This window comes from Pseudochaenichthys georgianus, chromosome 15 (genome assembly GCF_902827115.2).
Source record: "Pseudochaenichthys georgianus chromosome 15, fPseGeo1.2, whole genome shotgun sequence".
Classification (NCBI taxonomy): domain Eukaryota; kingdom Metazoa; phylum Chordata; class Actinopteri; order Perciformes; family Channichthyidae; genus Pseudochaenichthys; species Pseudochaenichthys georgianus.
The window spans coordinates 5,370,081-5,396,289 of NC_047517.1; the positions used below are offsets into that span (position 1 = coordinate 5,370,081).

At 43.3% G+C, this 26,209-nt stretch overlaps 1 protein-coding gene across 1 annotated transcript in view; it reads right to left on the reverse strand.

Moving 5' to 3' along the window:
- The window catches only part of vps8 (VPS8 subunit of CORVET complex), a 111,329-nt gene that overhangs the window by 56,839 nt on the left and 28,281 nt on the right, over positions 1 to 26,209 (reverse strand). Inside the window, 9 exon segments of the mRNA XM_034101307.2 lie at positions 2,999 to 3,088; positions 3,192 to 3,238; positions 7,770 to 7,860; positions 8,727 to 8,762; positions 10,478 to 10,561; positions 10,960 to 11,130; positions 17,148 to 17,228; positions 17,634 to 17,741; positions 19,664 to 19,723. Coding sequence (XP_033957198.1) covers positions 2,999 to 3,088; positions 3,192 to 3,238; positions 7,770 to 7,860; positions 8,727 to 8,762; positions 10,478 to 10,561; positions 10,960 to 11,130; positions 17,148 to 17,228; positions 17,634 to 17,741; positions 19,664 to 19,723 — 768 coding nt within the window.

Here is a 26,209-nt window from a genome sequence, read left to right on the forward strand (position 1 = left end):
GTTATCTTTGATAATATTTCCTCATTTTTCGTCAACGAAAGTAAAGAGAGATTTTGTCATAGTTTTTATTTAGTAAACTACATTTTCGTCTCGTCACTTTTCGTCAACGATATTGCATGATGATTTCGTTCCAGTTATTGTTTACTGCCGTCGGTGCCGTCTCGTTTTCGTCATGGAAAAAAAGGTCGTTGACGAACATATTTCGTCATAGTTTTAGTCAACGAAATTAACACTAGTCGCCAGGAGTATCGCCGATTAACGTTACTCTCCTCCAGCAGCCGAGTTGGTGCATTTGCATAATGGCCGTATGAGTGCATTGAGACAATGAATAGGGCGGATTAAAAAAACGAATTTGCATGCCAATATTCACTCACATGCACTTATAATCACACTAAGGTATGTAAGCCCACAGTATTTATAATATCATATGTGTAAAATATCAGAAAATAATCACGCTTTTTTTCTGACTATAAAGGTTGTGTTTCGTATGTAGGTTCTAACTGTTAGATAAGCTATCTGGCCGTGTGTGGTTTGTGAGGGCTGCGTATTAGGGGTGTAACGGTATCCGTATTCGTCCCGTACCGTCATGGTTTGGACGTCACGGTTCGGCACATGCAGTCACAAGGCGAATATGCCTTTTTTTACGGGTGGGAAAAAAGTCTGTCACTCAGGGCAGTATTACACTATATATAATCCAGGGGCGGTATTGCGCCTAAAAGCCAGCCGCCCGTAAATAACAAATGAAGAACAAGAACAAAACACAACAAAACGAACACAATACATGAAGAAGAAAAGTTAGTAGCTATGGCGAGTTGACACACCACACAGGAGCTAGAAGACCCATCTGCTTCTTTTAAATCAGGTGTGTGGGAACATTTCGGGTTCCCTGTGGACTACAACAATGATGGGGATCGGACGAGGACGGTGTGTCGGCGTTGTCCGACAGCGATGCGGTATGCAAGTGGTAACACGTCAAACTTGTTCAATCACATCCGAGTCAGTCTCAGTCCCCAGCGAGAGGGTTTTCTCGACGGCAGGTGACATAGTTACCGCCAACAGATCTGCCCTCACTGCTGACAACGTCGACAAACTCATCTTTTTGAAGAAAAACTTGAATAGAGTAAAGCTTGAGTACCTTTATTTAGGCATAATGGCCTCACACACTCACAAGTTAATTACACATGTTAGACATTGCTCCTAAAAGGTACAGATTTTATTTTGTTATATTTTGATATCAGGAGATGTTATACAGTTCTGTATTGCCTTTTATTGATTGTGATTGAAACACTTTCTTATTATTTATTTTAATATTTTCAAGACATTCTTTTTAGTTGTTCAGCTTATTTAACCTTTTTGTTTGACATCAGCCATTATAAATAATCTGGCCATCTGAGTGTTACTGTTTGTAGTTTGTTTTTAACTGTGTAATACAGTTAATGATTCCAAATGTTAGAGTTCCTTATTTTCATACCAAAACTTGCACGACTGTTAAAAATAAATAACAGCAAAAACATTATGCATTTGGGACTTTTTTTTGCTTTTCCTTGTTGTACCGAACCCGTACCGAACCGAACCGTGACTTCTGTGAACCCTGCTGCGTATAAATGCTGTTTATGCAAAGAGGATAACAATTGTTATTGCACCCTTTAGATTTGAGACCAACAGACATATAGAAGAACAGACCAACAGAAGAACGGACCGACTGTCACTGCCCGTCCCTGAAACCCCTGTTAGTGTTTGTATGTGTTGGTTTACACAAACACATACAAATCTCCAATCAACCACACCTGCAACCTGCTCATCAGCCACACTATGAAAGCCTGCAGCCTGCACTCATTTCCTGCCGGATTGTTGCCGTGAACGGTTTGTTGCGGGCTGCTCTAGCTTTTTGACAGCAGATTTTTTGACAACTTTGCCTGCTTTTGCCTCACACTCATTTGTATGTCTCTCCCAGGAGGAATCCAAGGCCTTCCACACTTCCAAGACCAGCCAGGTCTCTCCACCCACCCTGGAACAACTGTTTCCCACTGCCGCCATAACCAACCTCCACTCCCAGCTCCCCTTTTCTAATAAACAAATGTTACGCTCACCAGCTGATTCCGAGTCTGATTATGGGTCCCCTCCAGTATATGTGACACCGACAGTGAATCAGAACGATAAAGCACGTTATCCTACTCTAAAATAATAACATTCTGGCAACATAAAAAAATCTAACTTGCAGCTGAAAACGTTTTAAGGATAGTATGGCATAATGTTATCAAAAACATTTAAAAAAGGTTATTACCAAGCATTTTAAGAATGTTTTAGAGAACTTTATCCTACCTTTCAGAAGAACATTCTGGGAACAACACAAACACTTGCAGCTGAAAACGTTTTAAGAATAGTAGGGCATAATGTTCGAACAATATTATCAAAAACATTTGAAGACGGTCATCACAAAACATTTAAAAAATGTTTTTAGAGAACGTTATCCTACCTTTCAGAAGAACATTCTGGGACCCAAAATAAAACTTCCAGCTGAAAACGTTTTAAGAATAGTAGGGCATAATGTTCTAACAATGTTATCAAAAACATCTTAAGAAGGTTATCACCAAACATTTGAACAATGTTTTTAGAGAACGTTATCCTACCTTTCAGAAGAACATTCTGGGAACCAAACTAAAACTTCCCGCTGAAAACATTCCTAGAACAGTGAATAGTAACATTCTCAGAATATTTTTAGAGCCAAACATTTCTAGCTGGGATCTCTGTATCTTTAGTTTTACTGTGCGTCTTTACTCTCTTCCGTTTGATAACTTTGATCTGTCCAGTGAAGGGACTACATATATGAATGAGTTAAAAGCTATAATCTGGAATGCAGTCCCTTGGATTGTTACAATAATGTTTTAAACTGTTCAAGGTCCCTCTTAAATGAAGGTAAATGAACCTATGGATATGGCTTCCCTGTATTGGCCCCACTGTGCAGACACTGAGTTGTGCTGTAAGGAGGCTAGCTTACGTGGAAGTGTTGCTCCATCACTTGTATCTTGCCATGTTCTGGACACTTCTTCAGAGCATGCTCTGCAAACTGGAAGAGGATCTCCACCATCTGCACACACAGAGTCAACATGAGCACAGGAAAGTTGTGGTGCACTGTCCATGGCAGACAATATTAAAATGAATGCTAATAATTGTAGTGTTCCTGATCTTACCTTGTCCCCTACAACTCCCTTCTTTTTCATTTGATCTCCAACAAGACCTGGATTAACCACATGTAACACATCGTTCACATCAAAACAACAATTTTCTTATTTTAATCATTTTCTATTGAAAATATCTGACTCATCGAACGTTATCTTCATACAGAAACAGGCATATTGTCATTTCATGAAAAACATGTAGTACTTTAATTTTCCTTCAGTGAATTGTATGAAAAGACTCAAAAAAAAAATCGAAACGTACTACCAACAGAGGTTTTCTGAATTGAAGCAACACCTCCAGTACAGTATCTGTCAGCAACATTGACTGCACTGTGTACCCACAATGCACCACTATCTCAATAGATCGAAATGTACAAACATTATGAACATGAACATGGCTGAGTTATAAACTGGGCAAGGTTTGCATCTGCTCCTGGGTCCTAAACCTCCAGGGGCAAAATACCATGTTCAATGTTTGTTAAATGGATTGTGATCATCTGATAATTGACATATGTAACCTGCTCCATCGAAATCAGTGGCATTGACCCGAAGACACATTTTGAGTTGTATACACTGTTGGAAAGAGGAGATTCCTAGCTTTCTAATGATATCAGGATTGTTTTTGCACTCCACATATTATATAACGACTGTCACCGAGTCATCATTTTGAGAAAAAGGCCTTTAAAGTTTCCTCTTCTCTGGGATCCATCGATCTGATTGATTATTAGCGGAGCAAATGATCAAAATACTACGGAGGTAAGATATTTTCGTTTGGATTACTGGTCTGGGGGAAGATTGCGAGTGTGTGTGTGTATACGTGTGTGTGTGTGTGTGTGTGTGTGTGTTTGTGTAATTTTGCATTTGTGTGTATTGTTTGTTTCCCGGGGAAAACACTCACGAGAAACACCGACATGAAGTTACTCCGTTCTCCACTTGTAATTATGCCGTTACAAGCTTCAAAGTTGTATTTATCATCTGAATTTGCCGAAACAAGTTTAATATTCTGAAAGCCAAAACTTTGTTTAATTGAAATCAGATGAAAACAAACTGTAACGGACCCTGCCGTGTTATCTATGATTACTATACGCCTTACATTCATAATTTCAGCCGGAGGGAGGGGGAGCGGCGCTGCGGAACGGCAGAGTGGCGAGTGAGAGCTGTCATCTTCCCTTTACAAGCTTCAAAAATGTATCTATCGTGTGATTTTGGAAATAAAAGTTTCATATTCTGAAAGCCAAGACTTTGTTTATATAAAATCAAACAAAACACCCGAACCCCGAAAAACTATTTTTTTTACGCATATCCACGTTTATTTTGAAATGAGCCGTTGCGTCTTTCAACTGATTTCGATAAAAATCTAAATTGAAAATGAATCACCAGCTTTTTACCACGGAGAGAACGGGGGGTTACGTATTGTAACCCTAGTCGTATAAGCCAGAGATGGAGTACTCGAGTCGGACTTGAGTGCCGATTTTCGGGACTCGTGACTCGACTCGGACTCGCGCACTGATTGACGCGACTCGGACTCGTGAATTCTCGCACAGGATGACTTGGACTCGGACTCGTGAATTCCCCCCCCCCCCCACGATGACTCGGACTCGACTCGTACATTGACGCTCCGACTTGGACTCGGACTCGAGCACATTTTCTCTGGAGTCTGATGTCCTCTATCCTGTATGGCGAGTTCACGTACTGGGCCCCGCTGTTCCAGTCTAGAGATGTCTACAGACACACCCCGCATCGTGCTGTATGCTTTCACACATTCTGCTTCCACATTGGAAAAGAGCAGCGCAAAATGCTCGTTATGTGGAAACAATATAGAAGAGAAGGCTCCGTAACACATTACTCTAAGGATCGAGTTCAGACATATAGGCTGTCTTGAACACTATCATCAGAGTAACGTGATCTAATCAATAAATAAAGATTCAGCCGATAACGAAAGCACATACTTAACATGCAGAATGACGTCATTTTGCATGCTAAGTAGCCATGTGCTTTCTGGGGCTAAATCTTTATCGTAAACTGATTTAACCCGTAAAAGTTCCTTCAAAATAAGAGTCCCAATCTTATTACTATCAAAATAAAAGTGCAAAACGAAAACTTTACCATAGGAAAATATTGGCATACAAATATAATCACTTCTCTAAAAGGTAACTCATTTTAAATATAGTTTATTTATATATAATAATAATATGAATATTAGAAATAAGCTTTATATTTGTATAGCACCTATTACAAGAATTGTAGCCAAACTCGCTTCACAGCAGTTCAATAGACAGGATAACAGCAATGTAGAGGAGCAGCTACATTTCAAAACATATATCCACGAAGATTAATACATGAAGACTTGTGACTCGGACTTGACTTGGACTCTTCTTAAGTGACTCGGAATTGGACTCGGACTCGAACACAGGTAATGATGACTCGGACTCGGACTCGACTTGGACACTCCTTGGGTGACTCGGACTCGACTACGACTCTCCCTTGGTGACTCGGACTCGGACTCGAAGAGTGGTGACTCGAGGGTGACTTGGACTCGTGAATTGGTGACTTGACTACAACACTGGTATAAGCACAGGTGGAGCCCTCTACTGGACTATATGGGTACTACTCTCATCAATGATACGCGAGCGTTCACACACTGAAGTTGTATAAACGCAGCCGGCCAGTCAAGGCTAGCCTACCTGAATGCGCGCGCATATAAGGCAGCTACACCTCCTGACTGTCATCCTACACCCTCGTCAGCGAGCGGCATAGGAAAGACAGGGCCCCTAGGTAGAGGGCTCCGCCTGTGCTTATAGAACTAGGGCTACAATACATAACCCCCCGTTCTATCTCACACAGGCTCCGCCCTCTACTGGACTCTATGGGTACAGTGGGTGGAGCACCAATGGATAAACGTCCTGTCGTCCTACAACATCGACCCACCACACTGCCACTGACGGTTAACAGCCACCGCACCCCAACTTCCTATCATCCGGTTGTGACCGTGGAGAAGTCAGGGCCGCAGTTTACTTGGCTGGGTACAGCCTAATTGGTCTGAATAAGCCCATAGCTCCACCCTGCAGGTGCCAGCGCAAGTGACTATACACTGCGCACTACGTTTCTCAGGTCCCTAAGGAGCATCAGGAGAACGTAAGTGCACCATGTGTCCCCCATACTCACACACGCTTATCTCATGTAGAGTGTGCATGGACCGTACTGGGGGAAGGCTGGGCAGGCGAGGAGAGTCTTCCAGCCCTGTATGGGGCTTACAGCACACCATGCTTCCCGGGTCCCTAAGGAGCATGGCGTAGCAGACCAAGACGCCAGAGGAAATCGATCCAAAGAGCCCTTCCGTAGACACGGGGGCTCCCAGAAGATCATCATGGTCTTTTTTTGGAAAGTGCCACACGGCGTGATCCCACTGTGGCCTGGGACATCACACGGCAAGAAGCGGCGGCCACACCGTGGACCAGGATATTCATTTGGCCGATGCTGTGGCCAAATAATCGCTCTGATCCGGTGAGGTGGGGGCATCTTGCGGAAGAGAGGGGGGGCACGCCGGGACACGCTGTGTCCTTGCGGCCCTGGACCGTGAGGATCTCCACCATACCAGCCACTGGAGCCTTCGCCTTCAGTGGCTGTCGCCACGACGCCTCCACACACTGCCAGATATCTGGCAACGGGGGCGGACCGGGCTGTAGAACCCCTGGCGGAGGCGGCTCATCGATTTTGGTGGCAGTGGAGGGGGGGGGGGGGCGGTAGCCCTACTACACACTCCGCCGCCATGGTCATCACCAGGGGGAAGTCCTGGCGGACAGACCTGGGTGGTGGACTTCCATGGACGCCGGACCCGGAAGTGTCCGCCAACGAGAAGTCCTTGCCATCCTCCTCCCCGGCAAACGGAGCCATCCACCCCGCTGGAATGGCGAACGTGAATGGCACCGCCTCGGCCATAGCCTGGTCCCCCAAACACTCGAAGCAGAGGTGGTGGGGATCGGCGCCCGCTATTAAGCCAGAGCACGAAGGACAGGCCTGGGTCTCTAGAAGTGGCGACTCCATGAAGGTATAATAACTTCTTTCTTCTTCTTTCAAAGTTTTACTTTTCTCTGTCAGGTGTTGTCCTGCTCACTGAAGAGAAAAGGATGACAGTCAGGAGGTGTAGCTGCCTTATATGCGCGCGCATTCAGGTAGGCTCGCCCTGATTGGCCGGCTACTTTTATACAACTTCAGTGTGCGAACGCTCGCGTATCATTGATGAGAGTAGTACCCATAGAGTCCAGTAGAGGGCGGCGCCTGTGTGAGATAGAACCTAATTATGGGACTGCGGTCCCTGGAGAACAGACTGTAGTATCAACCTTATGCCTTGCAGATACAACAGGAACAAGAATCGTTTTTTTTACTTTCTGATTACAAATTAGAATGTGTTGCATCTTCAAAGTAAAAAATATACATTTTCAGTTGTAAATGTGTGAAAATCTTGTTTTTCGATTGTGTTTTCAGTGCGCTTATATGGTGCATTGTTCAAAACATAGCACAGTCTCTATTCATAGGACCACAGATTCATCAATACAAAGTCATGTGTGGTACAGTAAATGCTGTACCCACCAACCACAGCTTTAGCAGTTCCCTCATGGAAGGACCAGGCCAGAGAGAGAGCCTCCACGAAATGCTCCTGCTTCAGCAGGCAGTCGATACGCTGCACACACAGAGACGCAGTTAGAGGTAGCAATTTGTTTTCAAGATTCAAAGCTTGTATTGTCATTCGTACATAACTACAGTGTAGTTATGTCGATTAAAATCTTAGGTCACAGGCTCCTCCAACAGTGCAACACAATAAAACAGATAAAATAGTGCAAGTAGTGCCATAAGAGTCTATATACAAGTGATAAATAATTTGTGAGTTGCAATCAGATGAATGTTATGGATGTTCTTAGTTCAGGTGTTTAACATTCTTATGGCCTGTGGGATGAAACTGTCTCTGAGTCTTGTGGTTTTAGTCCTGATGATGCGGTACCGCCTGCCAGACAGAACAGTTTGTGGCTGGGGTGATGGGGTCTTTGATAATCCTGAGGGAACATGGAACAACTGCACCGCCAGCAGTGGATGGTCTACTGATGTACAGGAAATCATGTGCAGGTAAAAGGAGGTCAAGAGGAAACATATCTTCTATCAAAACCTTGTACTCAGGGATTTGTACCAAAAAGGCAGTGTATTCACAGTGATTCAAATTGAAGATTTATTAAGAAAACATTAAGATTTGAAAATGCAGAAACTAAAAAATATTGATTCTTGGTGAAAATACAATTTATTTTACTTTGATACTGTACTTCAGCCAAGTTTTGAAGATAAATATTTACTATTAACTTACTAACTTTTTCAGATGTATCCGACAAAGATATATAATTATACATAACTATTAACATAATTATTAACCGTTTATCCAGGGGGGGATAATAAAACTATATATATTTTATATAGACATATGCAATTTTTTATTTTGAGTGGAACTATAGTTAGATCGAAGTCTTCACTAATACTAAGTTAAAATAACATCATACATACCTCTCTCCAATTCCTCAGAGCCATGATGTGAGCGGACTGCAACACAAGAGAATATCACAGTTTTAAGAAAAATAAAACCAACCACCGACTCAAACATACGGAGCCCTGGAGGGTTCATAGAGAGAAAAATAAATTACTAAAGCGTGCGCACGAGTTACTAAAGCGTGCGCACGAGTTACTAAAGCGTGCGCACGAGTTACTAAAACGTTTACTAACTCGTTTTGTGTGCGTGTGGGCATTTGTTTATGATAGTATCGTTCGTTCCGGTGCATTCCGGCAGGACTATAGCACATCGAGATTAAGATTAAACGAATTTCTTTCACTTGGGAATACACATATAACTATGGAGAACCAGATTTGTGTAAATTACTGTTCGTGGTAATTTGAAAACAAATGCCGGGGGTGTCGGACACACACAAACACACCGAACACGCGCGCGCGCAGCACACACACACACACACACACACACACACACACACACACACACCACACACACACACCACACACACACACACACACACACACACACACACACACACACACACCACACACACACACACACACACACACACCACACACACACACACACACACACACACACCACACACACACACACACACACACACACACACACACACACACCATGCGCCCCGGTGACAGGACATCTCCTTCATAAAACGAAGGGGAATGGAATACTCTGGTAGTTCGATGTGTGTAGAGGTGGGTGTGGTTAAACGTAGCAGCCTCGATCTCTATCCAGCGGTTCTAATGAAGGGCAAGGCAGTGAAGTGCACCGCTCTTTGCAGCTGGTGCTGCTCTTCTCAGATTCTGCTGAATTACACGTTACTGCCTCCAGTGCCCTGTACGACGAAGCCAGTTCAACAGACCCTGGATATGTTTGATTTACCCGGCTTAACTAACCCTAACAAACGCGATGTCGCTAGCGGTCCTACGAAGCTGGTTATTAACTCAGCAAATCAACCAGGGTTTCTCTGTCCGGCTGAGAGCGCGTTCACGTGAAAGGGACGAGGTTACCAACATTTGACCAATCACAAACATGGAGACGCGTGCTGACAGCGCAGCGTCATACTTCATGAATGAATAGTGTAAATAGCAAATCCTGCTTCGTAGTACAGGCCACTGGTGCCACAGAGATTTCATAAAGTGAAGGATGTTTTCCTTCTATAAAACAGCTGTGGGCAGAAGATACTGTAAGTCACGGACAGGAATCCCTCAATTTAAATAAAACGAGGCCATGCTTTATTAACTCGTGCGCACGCTTTATTAACTCGTGCGCACGAGTTAATAAAGCGTGCGCACGAGTTACTAAAGCGTGGCCACGTTTTTATTTATTTCTCTCTCAATGAACCCTCCAGGGCTCCGTACAAACAACATTATCAGACGATCAATAAATACAATATAAAGAGTTTTTGAACAAATGTAACACAATAATCAAGTCTACTAAGATGCAACCCCTAATTTAGTTAAAATGTTTTAACTTAAAATATAAAAACTTGGCATATGTTGCTGTTGTGCACAAACAAACAAACAAACGGAAAAACACACACACACACACCACACACACACACACACACACACACCACACACACACACACACACACACACACACACACACACACACACACACACACACACACACACACACACACACACACACACACACACACACACACACACACACACACACACACACACACACACACACACACACACCCACACACACACCACACACACCACCCCTGTGTACCCAAATAGACGATCTGTCCTGCGTAGCTGGAGACGGACTGGTAGCAGGCCTTCTCTCCCACTAAAGCCTAGAACAACAGACACACAGCTCCAGTCAATATGTGGGTCAAATTCATTCAGACTAACAAAAGGCCTCTTATTAGCTTCAGCTGAACTTTAGAATGCATTTGTTTAACTTCTGAGGACTCTGGGTTTAGGTCCTCCGTCATTAACAGTGTAGTTTACATCAGGAAGGGAAGGGCAGTGTGAAGAGAAAGAACATATGAGAGTGTTACTCCAAACCTGGTGCTCTAGTGGTTCTATCATGGTGTGAGAATGTCAGGCTGGTGATTATAACAGTCAGTGGAGAGAGATCAGGATGAGTGTTATGTAAACAGACTATCCAGAGACTATGTAGGGACTAGATGACTATAACATGTTGAACTCTCTGCATCTGATCCTGTTCCCCGGCAGCTAACCCCCTCACCAGAGCCTGGGAGACATTCCCTCCAGTGGCCAGCGATTTGAAATGTCGGCTGTTATAGACCAGTTGCACCTGCTCCAGGTCCAGAGTCTCGAGAACCTCCTGACTGGGCCGGTCCACAACCTGCAGCTTCTCATGGCTGTCCACCAGGACCAGGGTACGGCTGTTAATCCACTGCAGAGACACAGAGATGGGGAAACCAGTAAGGCATTGAATGTCTCTATCACACATGAGCAGCAGTTAGGTCACACCTGTGGTAGGAAACATATCTGGTCAAATAAATAGAGGCATATCCCTGTTGGACAAGAACATTTATACCTATGTAGAGCTCTCCATGCCACGTGTTGCTAAATGAAGACAGCCAGCATTTCATACAAATCCAATCCATTTTATTTCTATAGCACATTTAAAAACAACAGAGTTGAACAAAGTGCTGTACATCAACAACTATATAAAAAACATAGCATAAATACATGAAAAACAGACAGGACATGAAACAAATGTAAAACACGAGACAATGAAACCAGATCAGAAGCCACAGACTGAAAAACTGCTACATGACGTAAAAACTATACAAAACACTAGTAAGATAAAACCCCAAATTTAAAAGCACAAGTGTCACCTGCCTGTAAAAGCCACGGAAAAGAAGTGGGTTTTAAACGAGATTTAAAAACAGGCAGAGTTGGAGCAAGTCTAACCTGGAGGGGCAATTCGTTCCATAACTTTGGAGCTGCAAACAGCAAAGGCTCTCCTCGCTGCTTTAAACCTCGATTTAGGGACGACCAGAAGGAGTCTGTCAGCTGACCTCAGTGACCGTGTGGGTGTGTATGGTTTTAAGATCTGCCAGGTACGGTGGGGCTAAACCGTTTAGGGCCTTGTATGCGAACAGTAACATTTTAATTGGATTCTAAACAGACTGGTAGCCAGTGTAACGAGGCGAGTAATATGTTCGTAATATGTTCACGCCTGCCTGTTCTTGTAAGGAGGCGCGCAGCAGCATTCTGGACCAGCTGTAGGCGAGACAGGGAAAGCCTTGGTTACTACTCAATATACAGAGCATTGCAGTAATCCAGTTTAGTGGATATAAAACAATGTATTACTTTCTCAAAGTCATTAAAAGAAAGGAAAGTCTTGACCTTTGCTAAAAGTCTTAGCTGAAAGAAAGCTGGATTTGACCACAGAATTGATCTGTTTGTCTAGTTTAAAATCACGATCAATCCGTACACCCAGGTTTGTGACAATGGGTTTCACATATGGGACAAGAGAATCCAGCACAGGGCGGGGCATTGGGGGCCACCACTGGGTCCAACTATTATCACCTCGGTCTTTTTTTCATTGAATTTTAAAAGGTTCAAGGTCATCCAGGCTCTGATTGTCCTGCAGACAGTCAGACAGGCGTTGCTGAGGGTTTGGGTCATTTATTTTCAGGGGCATGTAGATTTGCAAGTCATCTGCATAAAAATGAAATGAGACACTATATTTTTAATGATAGCGCCCAGGGGGAGCAGGTAAAGGGAAAATACAATCGGCCCAAGAATGGAGCCTTGGGGTACCCCGTATGGAAAGAGGAGCAGAGGAGGAAGTAAATTCATTAAGATTTACATTAAAACTTCTTTCAGACAGATACGACTTAAACCAGTCTAGAGCAGTACCACTGATTCACACAAAATGCTGCAGGCGAGAAATGAGAATACTGATCTACAGTGTCAAAGGCAGCTGTCAGGTCTAACAGTATAAGAACAGCACTGTTCCCAGAGTCAGTAGCTAAAAACAGGTCATTAAACACTTTAAAAGAGCAGATTCAGTGCTGTGGAGGGGTTTTAAACCCAGACTGGAATACCTCAAGAATGCCATGCACATTTAAGAAAGACTGCAACTGCTTCAGTACCACTTTTTCTAACATTTTGGACATAAAAGGAAGTTTAGAGATATGTCAAAAATTGTCAAAAACAGAGGTGTCCAGGTTGGTTTTTTAATCAAAGGCTGGACCACAGCATGTTTTAGGCGCTTTGGTACTATTCCTGTAGTCAGGCTGCTGTTAATTATATTAAGAACGTTAAGTCCAACAATGTCCAGATTTCTTTAAAAAAAATCGCACAGGGACAACATCGCTTGGAGAACCCGAGGTTTTCAAATTGAGCAAACAATTTCTATTAGAGCAGGAAGTGACACAAGCTCAAACTGATCCATAGCACCTGAGCAAGGCTGAAGTCGAATAGTCCATTTAGCTTAGGAACCTTCCTAAAGGAGTGAAATGACCCGGAAGTCCCTCAGTGGCAGCCATGATAAGTGCCGTTCGAATTCTCTAGAATGATGAGAATGAAAGGAAAGGAGGTTTCAAACTTCCTTTATAACCTCCTTTAGCTTAGGAACCACTGGACCTCCCTAACCGACAGGAGAAGCGAAAATGCTGCCCCACAATGCCTTGCAGTCGCAGCATTTGCCGTCACTCAACAGTCGGCCGTTCACGGAAACAACCGATTATGACGGAGAAATGATATCATGAAAGTTACGGTGCTTATTAAGCATTTTAAAACATAGGTGGTAAGTTGCCAAAGTGCTTTGTTTTGAACGTTCATCAGTATTCTAATCAAAAAGAGAAATATGAACGTTAGTTTTCACTGAAATTATCAAATAAAGTCAACATTTCAGTCTTCACTGAGCTGTGTGGGGTTTGTTCAACTTTTAAAAGATGTTTGAATGGTGATATACACAGTGATAGATGTTAAGGACCACTAATGTTTATAATAAATACATCTGTATTGATTTTAAGATCTTTAGTTCATACAATCATATGTATTGGGATCATTGGTATTCATGTGGACCGGAGGGAGAGGATGACGAGCATAAGTTTCACTTTCCTTTTTTATTTCAATTCCAAATTCGGTCCTGAAGAATCTGTTTCTCTGTTGTCCACGTTCATAAAGCATAAAGCAGCAGCATCAGAGCACGGAGCAGAGTCTCTAGATGAGTTCACAGTAGTCCCTCGTTCTTATTGAACATCCATGTTGTAGTCCGCTGTATAGAAAACTGTGGTTTCCATAGTTTCCCCACAGCAGCAGACGCACACAATGACGTCCGCTGGCGCATCATAAACACGTCGGAAAGTGAAAGTGCATTCGGATTCTCTAAAGTACCGCAGTCTCTTCTCCTAAGTCCTTTTGAATTCTCCTATCCACTATCCCTTAACCCCGTGACGTTTCACTCAGAGGTCAAGGAATAGACGATAGGGTTAGAACTTAGGAGCTGATTTTTAAACTATCCGACTGCAGCCCAAGTATCCATGACAGATGGATCATGGGAAGGAAGTGAGATGTTTGCTCTGATGGCGGCGACCTTGTCAATAAAAAAACTGTAGAAACGCCTCCGTGGAGGTTACTAAGTTGATGGATTGTGGGATATTTAGTATACAGTTTATAGTGCTAAAAAGAACACGGGGTTTATGACATTTATTACGTATAACATCTGAAAAATACTGCGTTTTTTACGCTTTAACAACTTTCTGATATCATAAGACACATGCAGCCTGTCTTTTTTCCATTTGCGATCAGCCCTTCTGCACTCCTGTCTGGCAGTACGAGTGGACTCATTTAACCATGGTTCAGACTTAACTTTAGGGCGAACAGCTTTTAGTGGAGCAATAGTATCAAGGATGTCTTGACAAGAGGAGTTAAAGAAAGAAAGTAACTCCTCTGTATCACCAGTAATAGGATATGCTCTGTCATCCACAACATTTTTGAAGGCAGCAGAAAACTGAACAGCGGTGGAGGGTTTAAGCATGCGACGAAAATGAGCAGACTGTGGACACTGTTTACCAACAACACAAGGGATAGTGACGTCAAATAGAACAGGCATGTGATCGGAGAAAATTGGGTTGCATATCTCAACATTACATATTGATAGACCATAAGACAGGACAAGATCAAGAGCATGCCCGTGTTCGTGTGTGGGGCCAGAAACCGATTGAACAAGATTAAAGGCATCAATAAGATTTAAAAAGTCTCGAGCCAACGGTTTGTTAGGACGGCAAACATGTATGTTTAAATCCCCCAAGATAAGAACCCGGTCATATATATGCATAATGCCGGTCAGGAAATCGGAAAAATCGTTAATAAAGTCCTTGTTGTACTTTGGGGGACGGTAAATCACTGCACACAGGACCGGATCAGAGCAGCCCAACTCAAATGAGTTCAGTTCAAAACTAGAGAACGAGGCCGGCAACTGTTTACAATAAAAGTTTGACTCATAAACAATCGCTATTCCTCCTCCTCGACCAGTTGTCCTCGGGGAATTCAGGTAGCTACAGCCAGACGGTAACCGTTCAGAGAATGCGCTGGACTCACCGACGTTCAGCCAAGTTTCCGTCACGCAAAGAAAATCCAATCCACGGGAGGTTTAGAAGTCGTTAAGAATAAAAGTTTTATTTGCTATCGACTAGGGATGGGAATTTGAAAGCAAATGTATATTCGAATATTGGACCCCCCAAAAAACGGTTAACCGAAATGTACATATTCTATTTAAATAAAAAAAAATTGTGAATTTTTTTTTTTTACCCAATTTCTTTTCAGTAATTTTTGGAAATAAATACATACATGTTCAAATAAGTGTAGAAACCAAGTCGAATTTGTCAAATGTATTGAACTGGTGATCCCAGTTTGACAGCTATAGGCCTACAGCTTTCATGTGCAGAGGCGATTCACAATCAGGCCAGCTGTAGAGAGACCCTCTCAGCGGGAACGGAGGTTGCGGGTATAGCAAGGTATAGCATGTATTATACGTTTAATTTGGCATAGTTTGACCTCTACACCGCACTCACTAACCTGGTCGAAATATTTCCACACATTACTCCTTTTGACGCCATGTCTGTGTAGGACTCTTCTTAGAGTGTAAATAATTTCCGGACTATGACTGGTAAATATGTTGAATACCGGCAAAACTAAATCTCTCCAGTCAAAATGTCTCTGTACTTTGCCGCCACACACGGTTGTCAAGCAGCGCTTATTGTTGTTTAGGCTGGCCACTCATGTGTCGCGAGTGTTGACAGGGGGTGGGGGCACGCTCATGAACTGTTAGTGCCGGAACCTCGCAACGGCTGCGGAGCTCATTTGCGCCACATTTGGGCCTAAGATGAGGTTTGAGTCTTCGTGATCTGCGTGTAGGGAGGGGCAGCAGCCGTATCATTGGCTAGAACTAGCTAGATCTGATGGATTTGGACATAAACGCGAGTGAAGTATAACCGGACACGAGAGAGAGAGATCAGCACCTGTAGCTCTGCCCGCTGTGAGGGACCGGTGAGCGGAGCAAAACACACACTTTAGAACTAACACATTTAGCTATGGCACTGTCGTATATATATATATACATTGAATTATTCAGTTTGATGATATGTAATCACCTTCGGCATCACTCCAACAAAAAAAAAAATAATATATATATATATATATATTCATAACTCATATTCGAATACATGAATAATTTAGAATATTCGATTAATCGTTCCCATCCCTACTATCCACCTAGCATTAACCAGTGCCATCTTGGTGGGAGCCGGAGCAATAGCCGCACGGGGGGCCCGATACAGCGGCCGCAGGTTCAGAGGATTCACTCCGCGTCTGCCTATACGGGAATGACAGCGGCGGGGGGGCTGGGTTTCCTCAGCAGAGCCGACGACAGGTACCAGCCAAGGGTCCATAGGATCCTTGGCTGGTACACGCCAGTAACATTTATTTTGTCCGTTCTTTGGGTAGAGTTTGTTGCATTGTGTGTTTGTTTTTTACCAATTACTATCTGACAAAACTGTGCATTATCGTACATGGAGAACATGCAGCAGGACCTTAAAGTCCATTATGAATTATTGTGCACTAGGACAAATTGAAAGTGTACATTTCCCAGGCCCCTAACACTCAATGCCAAAGCTTTTGAAATACTATAATCACAGGGGCAGAGCACGTTGTGTGGGGTACGGTGATGGAACTTTCCCTGATATAGGAAGGAAAGGCCCGTCTTTGTTTCAGGGAGCTGGCCTGGCACAGCCCTCAGGAGCACGGCCTGATGCTTCCATGTACACGTCATACCGACTCCTTTTATGTTTTGGTGTTTTTTTTCCAATTGCACATTATCACAGCTTTTAGACACCTAACATTGAGGGCTATTAAAAACAGTTGCAATTAGATGAGAGCTCAAGGACTTACACTCAGGCTGATGATGTCACAGCTGAGCTGGAGCTGTTTCTGTTTGATGACATGGATGGTGCCCGTGTCCTCCTTCTTTACCTGAACAAACAGAGAAGAACATTCAAACACTACCAACTGTTGCTTGCTGATTTTATCGCAATATAGAACACAATACATCTAGGACATATGACATTACAATCTAGTTTATTTATTTATATGTTGGTATGTATTGGGAAACACTGTCTTGTAACTAACTGACTAAAACAATGTTGTACATTACTGTATCTCTCCAACATGCACAGAGATTTCAATGTGTCCGTATTCTGAGGAAGGACAACATTCCATAATATATGACATTAATACTGTGTATTATCAAGCAATGTTTATCTATGAAATATTTAAAGTCATTTCTATTTGGTCTTCTTCAGAACTAATGCTGTAAACAAAATCTCTTTCTAATGTGTATTTAGCTTTTTGGAAGTAAAGAGAGAGTTGAGCAGATACCAGCAGGAAGTGGACTGTGTCTCCTTTACAGAAAGCCAGGACGGGGTTGAGCGTCTTCTGAACAGGAACAAACTGCCAGGCCAGCTGAGGAACACTGGACGGGTCCGACTGGGGAAAGAAAAACACATCAATAATGATCCTCTAAAAGTAATGTTCACAAAGAACATCACCCATGTGAACATAAACACGTTTACTATGGTAGACACAAACATGAATGTGAATAATGGTATAATTCAAAATGTATATAAAACATTTGGAAAACCCATGCACGAGAGGAGGTTGTATGGTGTAGAGAGGTTTACATGTTATGACTGTTTCTGTGCACCTTTTTGAGCGAGGGTGAGGGAAATCTGGCCAAAGATATTAACTAATTCACAATGAATTGCTGCTGCGCGTCACTGTCAATGAGGGACCTCCACTGACCTCCTTAGACATCAGCTGGAAGTAGTATCATTTTCATTTGATGGCCAAACTCACCCGGAAGTACTGTGTCTACATTACATTTCATTGAGCTAACGCTTTCATCCTAAGCCACCAACAATGAGTGCGAACAACCCTGAAGATAGAAACTCAGAACAGCAATATTGGATCTTTTGTATATTACAGTTTTTCTGATTCCATACGGCGCAGATAAAGCATTTGAGGTTTGGTGCAACTAGCTTCACCTGGTGTATAATCAACTATTAGATAAGAGTTGGATGATAGTACTGGAGACAAACGTACAGTATGGACAGTGTAGCTCTTAGTTTCTATGGACTTTTTATTAAAAAAATAATTAATTAACCTTGTTTTAAAAAAACGCTTTTCAGTCAAACTTGTCGGGCATTTTTGCCTCAGCTGGATTGCTGGCGTGTAACGACACTAGGCGCAGTCTTTCATAAGGGGTGAGGATAAGGGTAAGTAAGATGGTAGCGGCTAAGTAAGATGGTAGCGGCTAAGTAAGATGGTAGCGGCTAAGTAAGATGGTAGCGGCTAAGTAAGATGGTAGCGGCTAAGTAAGATGGTAGCAGCTAAGTAAGATGGTAGCGGCTAAGTAAGATGGTAGCGGCTAAGTAAGATGGTAGCGGCTAAGTAAGATGGTAGTAGCTAAGTAAGATGGTAGCGGCTAAGTAAGATGGTAGCAGCTAAGTAAGATGGTAGCGGCTAAGTAAGATGGTAGCGGCTAAGTAAGATGGTAGCGGCTAAGTAAGATGGTAGCAGCTAAGTAAGATGGTAGCGGCTAAGTAAGATGGTAGCAGCTAAGTAAGATGGTAGCAGCTAAGTAAGATGGTAGCGGCCAAGTAAGATGGTAGCGGCTAAGTAAGATGGTAGCAGCTAAGTAAGATGGTAGCAGCTAAGTAAGATGGTAGCGGCCAAGTAAGATGGTAGCGGCTAAGTAAGATGGTAGCAGCTAAGTAAGATGGTAGCGGCTAAGTAAGATGGTAGCGGCTAAGTAAGATGGTAGCGGCTAAGTAAGATGGTAGCAGCTAAGTAAGATGGTAGCAGCTAAGTAAGATGGTAGCAGCTAAGTAAGATGGTAGCAGCTAAGTAAGATGGTAGCGGCCAAGTAAGATGGTAGCGGCTAAGTAAGATGGTAGCAGCTAAGTAAGATGGTAGCGGCCAAGTAAGAGGGTAGCGGCTAAGTAAGATGGTAGTGGCTAAGTAAGATAGTAGCGGCTAAGTAAGATGGTAGCAGCTAAGTAAGATGGTAGCAGCTAAGTAAGACGGTAGCGGCCAAGTAAGATGGTAGCGGCTAAGTAAGATGGTAGCGGCTAAGTAAGATGGTAGCGGCCAAGTAAGATGGTAGCGGCTAAGTAAGATGGTAGCGGCTAAGTAAGATGGTAGCAGCTAAGTAAGATGGTAGCAGCTAAGTAAGATGGTAGCAGCTAAGTAAGACGGTAGCGGATGAATAATCCACAACCCTTAGTGTGCAGTCGAGAACCATATGATAACTTCAGCACAGAATCAGTCAGTTATTCATGTCATTGTATCGATGAATATGGACCAGCATGCACTCATTAATAACAAAACAAGCACACAGTTATACAGACCTTGCTGTAGGGGAAAGTCATCCAGACCTTCAGCGAGGGCTTCAGTCCAATGACCAGAATCTGGGGAAAGAAAACCAAGAGGCAACAAACCATGAGGAACTTTGCACACAGCTGGCTGGATGAGCAGAGGAAGGAGGATGCAGTGTGCACCTTAGTGAGGGAGGCCATGGCCAGCAGAGAGTAGTGTGTGATGGGATGGTCTCTGAAGTCTGGAGGGGCACGCAGCGGCTCGATACAGCACACCTCCCCTTTAGATCCACTGAAGAGACAGCGCGAGTCACAGGACCGCATCCCCATCACCCTCCTGCAGGTAAACAGTCAGATGCAGTGTCTTATTAAAGAAACATCACTTCAAGCCAGGAGCTGATGAGTTCAAAGCATTAGTGTTGCGTTCACTGATGTGCGTGCATTTGTTTATCTAAGCTTAGGAGAAGAAATATATTTTCAACCCCAATGGACACACGGTGGACACTCTTCAACCTCGCAAAAGAGAACAACACCTGTAACCATGGCAACTCTGCAAAAGGCTATTCGAATGAATGCTCTCTTTAACCGTGAGGGAGCGATACACAGTGCTACACACTGCCCAACGGTCAGTGGACCAAAACTTTGATGATCTTATGGGAGAAAACAAAGGTTCTTTTATTTATCTAAAGAAATGTACCTGAAAGCCAGCTCAAACACTGATCCTCCACTGTCATTGCACACTGCAAGAGTCGGGTCATCTGTGAACTAGAGACACAACAACAGGGACACAACAACAATTCATATTAGAATATATATCGGAGTGGAGTCTGTCTGTGTCTGTGTGTGTGAGAGAGAGAGAGAGAGAGAGAGAGAGAGAGAGAGAGAGTGTTTGAGTGAGTGAGTGAGTGAGTGAGTGAGTGAGTGAGTGTGAGTGAGTGAGTGAGTGTGAGTGAGTGAGTGAGTGAGTGAGTGAGTGAGTGAGTGAGTGAGTGAGTGAGTGAGTGTGTGTGTGTGCGTGTGTGCACCTTCACATGCAGTACTGCTGTTCCTGGAGGGTGGGCATCAGTGATTGTTCTCAGGAGCTTCCCACTGGCTAGATCCCACATTGTGATCTAAACAAACAAACAAACAAACGATCAGACAGACGTTCAGATGTTCAAGTGCAAGTGTTAAACACAATTCTCTGTTCTATCAATTACAATCAATCCCAGTCACTAAAATAAATACTGCTCATAACTTGGACAGAAAACCATTTAGAGGGGCTGCATCATTTGCACCTGTTTGAGAATTAAAACGAGTTCATTCAGAAATGTAGTTCATGACATCTGGCTTAAGCAACATGTACATAACTATGCGATGTTCAAACCAGAGAAACTCCACATATAGAAAAGGGAGAAGGGTGTGCCTCTCCAAACTGCCACTGTAGACGGATCAGGGCCAGAGTGGATAGCAGCGTTGGACCATATCTGCTTTTGTTCTTCAACACAACAGACTAGGCAAACACTGGCACCTGACGAGCACAGCAAATCAAGCCAGAGACAGGTGTGTGTGTGTGTGTGTGTGTGTGTGTGTGTGTGTGTGTGTGTGTGTGTGTGTGTGTGTGTGTGTGTGTGTGGTGTGTTGTGTGTGTGTGTGTGTGGGTGTGTGTGTGTGTGTGTGTGTGTGTGTGTGGGTGTGGTTGTGTGGTGTGTGTGTGTGTGTGTGTGTGTGTGTGTGTGTGTGTGTGTGTGTGTGTGTGTGTGTGTGTGTGGTAAGGAAATATTTGTATGTATTCATGCAAACTGTGAAGAAGCTTGAAAATGATTTGTGTAGAAAACTGGGCTGGTTTTGGGCCTGCTAACATGTGGTTTTTAGAGGACACAGGAAGAGGGGGAAGGTCAGGAGTTAACATACAGTCATCCCTGATGTGGGGTGTTGATGATAATTTGGGCAGCCAATCACTGGTCTGGAAGGGAGGCGCAGATAACTCCTCCTTGGGTCAGCGAGGGATATAGACAGAAACCCCGCTGTGTTCGGCCTCTTTCTCCTCTGGCTGGCTGGCTGGCTGGCTGGCTGGCTGGCTGGCTGGCTCACGTGAGTATCAGGTAAATGTGGGATCCCACAGAACTGTATGTAATTTGTACTGTATTGATTGTACTTGATTGTATTGCATTGTATATTACCATTAAAGTGGATTATTGTTAAACGGTTACTTGTATGTTCTGGGTTTCCTTCCTGTAAGATAATGGCTTGTGTAGGGACGCGAGGAGATTTGGAAATGCGGCCTAATTAACATTATAATCTCCTAACAGTGTGTGTGTGTGGTGTGGTGTGTGTGTGTGTGGGTGTGTGTGGTGGTGTGTTTGTGTGTGTGGTGTGTGGTGTGTGTGTTGTGTGTGTGTGTGTGTGTGTGTGTGTGTGTGTGTTGTGTGTGTGTGTGTGTGTGTGGTGTGTGTGTGTGTAAGTTTCCTTAAGCAGGTGGCGCCTTGTATGTGAGTTAGTTACTGTGTATATTACTGACAGAGGGGGAAACTGAATTGTATCAAGGGGACAAATAAAGTTGATTCTTCTTATTCCTCTTCCTGTATGAATATGTGTAAACGGGTAAATCTGACACGAAAAGTAAAAGTGCTTTAAGGGGTCATGAATACTGGAAAAGGGCTGTATAAATCCAGTCCATACTAGATCACTTGTATTCCAACTATACAGTGAGAGAGTGTATTCCATTTATTAGCAGTATTACACTCTTGGTTTAGTGACATATACCACTATCAAGCTTTATCAGGCTTTAAGGAGGACCATTACTGTCTCCATGTGTCCGAGGTATACCTGTCCTTTGGCGAAGCCGCAGAGAAGTCGTGAGCAGTCGTGGTTGACGCTCAGAGCAGAGACAGCTCCAAACTCCGCCCCCGTTGCCTTGGTACCCAGACACAGCCGCAGAGCCTGATTGGTATCTGCAGAGGAGGGAGAAGAAACATTTAACTCCAGGAAAAAGGGTGCATATTAAGAGAGTTGTACGGTCAAATAAATTAAAGACAATGAGACCAAAACACAAAACAATGGCACCAAATAAAGAGAGCAGAATGTTATAAAAAAATAAACGGCATTTGCAACCAAACTAAGCAACAACGCATGCAGCAAAGAAGCTCAGCCAAACCAAAATAGACATGAGCAGAGCAAGTCAGGCTTAATACAAAATGAACATTTAGCATGATGTTCGTACCTTTTCCTGACCAGGCATCATTATGTCAGCAATATAAAGAGACATGGGTCAAACCCCAGTCACAACCCAAACAACATCACAGTATCAACTTAAAGGGGCCCTACTCCGCTCATTGCCTCCACTGGGACATGGTTTCATGCTTTAATGTTCAAAAAGCTCTTTACTTTTCTCATCCTGCCTGTGCTGCAGCACCTCTTTTCACCCTCTGTCTGAAACCAGAGCCCAGTCTGCTCTGATTGGTTCGCTGGCCAGCTCTGTTGTGATTGGTCAACTGCTTAGATGTTCCGGCCCTTAGTCTTCCACAAGCTGCATATGAGCACTAACCAATAGAAGCACGAGTGTTATATAGTGATGACGCCATGTTCCTGAAGTAAATAAGGGAGTCCAACGGAGGATTGTGTTGTAGAGCAACTCCCTCTGGAGTGAGCACAGGTGCGTGTGTGTTTGTGTGTGCGTGCATGGCCTAGCATTACTATACTTGTGGGGACCTAAATCTGTTTACATAGGGTCCCCATAAGGGGAATCATTAATTTTAGGGTGAAGACTTGGTTAGGGTTAGGGTAAGGTTAAGGGTTAGGGTTAGGCAGGTCTTGGTTAAGGTTAGGATAAGTCTCTAGGAAATGCATGTAAGTCAATGTAATGTCCCCTGAAGTGATGTATACATGGTGTGTGTGTGTGTGTGTGTGTGTGCGTGCGTGCGTGCGTGCGGTTAGTATCAGTGTTTGCACTCATTCACTGAGCAGTATTTGTGCCTTGCAAATAAGCATGAGCAGTCACTGGTACCCGTCTCTTGTACCTGCACAGGTTACATGTACACAGTGCAGGCTGCAGGAGCTCTGACGCACCCATAACTGCAAGTGCAAATACTACACATATTTCTGATATGACACAGTGCATGAAAGTGTTTCTTAAAGACGCTTGATCTGAGGAACACCCATTTCTATGTATTTTAGGTGAATTCATAAAAATAATTTGGATTTGTTCATGTCTGTAGTCAGCTGATGGGGACGTGGGGCTGGAATGGAGAGCAGGGTGAACATGTTTTAACGGTTTTTCACTGTACAATTTGATGTGATTTGTTCACAGTGTGAACAGTATTTTTCAATTTGTTTTTTTATTGGCATGTTCCGTTTTGTGAGCCTCTATGTTTCATGTATTTAATCATTTATTGTTTTTGAAATATTATAATTTGGATTTTAGGGTGACTTTGAAACATCCGTCCAGAGACTAAAGATGAAAAATAGCCTCTTGGCTATTTACAGCAATGTTTATTAATCAAATCAAGTTTTATTTATATAGCACATTTATAAACGATGTTTGGTGGAGCCAAAGTGCTGTACATATAATAGAAATAGCCTGCAGTAGAGACACTTTACAGCAAATACAACAGCACAGATTGTTCAGAATATCAGTATGAGAAAAACGACACCCTCTGTCCTCAGACCCTCTGTCCTCAGACCCTCTGTCCTCAGACCCTCTATCCTTAGTGTCCTCATTAATGTGCACTGTCCCATTAAATGAACTAATAAATACATTAAACATATTGCAAACCCTGCTGCTATAACTACTAGAATTATGGTTACCACTATACTGTTAACACTAATACCATCACAACTGATGTTTTACCTGAATTTAACCGTATGCATGTGACATTATTTTGACTGGCATTGGACTAATTGCTGTTATTCATGCTACTGCTCTTTGTGCCAGTTAATCAGCATCATGACTGGAAACTGGGACGGCTTTGGCCCAGGAGATAGCCCTTTAGATCCCCGATCCTCCAGTCCGCATGTCAAAGTGTTCTTCAGCCAGATACTGAACATTACAATGGCACAGCCCCTGGGGTGTGAGTGTGAGTGAATGAGCATTAGTTCATGTTCAATGGCAGCACCACCATCAGTACGTGAATGTGTGTGTGAATTAGTGTTGTAACCATAACACAAACTTTTAAACAATGAGAACAATAAACAAAATAAATGACAATAATTCGTATTAAATAAAATTAAGCATCATCTCAAACAACTTTTTTGTTTTATAAAATATAATTTTTTTAATATTTTATTAACATGTAATAGTACAGTAATATAAATAATTATTGACAACATGTACATTTCAGATGTTAGCCACATTGGTAAGTTAGCTAAAAAGATAGTCATATTAGACAGTTATCATTGCCATTAATTGCCTCGTCAAACTACGAAAACGTTCGTTTGTCACAAAATAAATTACACTTGTTTGACTTAGATTTGAGGGCATGGGCTGAGCATGATGTAATTATGTTATCTACCACATTCGCTAACCTGTCTGTCTTTAAACAGCTCTGGATTCCGGTCGGCGAGGTGCTTAGCCAGTCTGATGTGTTGGCTCCCTTGGTTTGCAGGGATCTAAAACATTTCTCACAGACAGGCCTCGTGGTGTCCGTAGGCTTGCCCTCACTGTCAGAGCTCAAATACTTCCAAATGTAGCTTCTGGCGTCTTTTTTGTCAACAAGCCGAGGCACAGCGGCAGTTGCACTCCTACTTGCAGCCATGCTTCTCGTTTTCTCACATGCTCTGGCAGCTAGCGCGTGCACGAGAGAGGGGAGGGACTTAGAGCGTGCTTGATGCCCCTTTCACACCAGCGCCTTTTCAGCTCCGGCTCGGAGCTAGAGCCTGAAAAGCGCCAGGTTTTCCTGTTCACACCGCAGCTGCGCCGGCTCTTAGCTCCGGAATCCGCTTCATTTCCAGCTCCAAAAAATTGTCGGTCCAGAGACAAGAGCTTTGGAGCTAAGAGGCGACGTCGCTTACGTCTCTCTTACGTCGAGGCGTGCAGGAAACTAAACCCACCTCCCATGGGTCGACTGTTATGCCTGCCTACAAGCAGTAGTGCCTATAAACACACTTTATAAAGTCAGGCAGCACTAACCAGGCTGCGTGTGTGATTCTGTTTATTTGTGCCTTACTTTGACCATCCGTTCACTGTTATCGATCATTGTGGAGAGAGGCAGACGTGTTGTTTTGTATTATTGCAGCTATCGGATGCAAGTAGTCAGTTTAGCTTCGGTTGCTATGCCAACATCACCCGTTTTATACCAGAGAAACTTTCATAACAGCGTTGTGATACCAAACAGTGTCAATTCAGACTGACACACATTCACTTAGGCTAAGGGGAACTGGGGATATGCATCAGCTGCTTGTGTGAGTCGGACAGTGAATACTTTAGAGCGGCCGCTGCAGTGTGAGCTAACCGGGAGCTAACGGGAGAATAAACTCCCGTGGAAGAGCAGCCAGCACTGCAGCGGTCGGTAAATGCTGCAGAAACACATTAATAAACAATGAACCACGGCACTCTGGAGAAAAGTATAAGGTTGGAGAAGTCGTTATTCAATTTATTCTGGC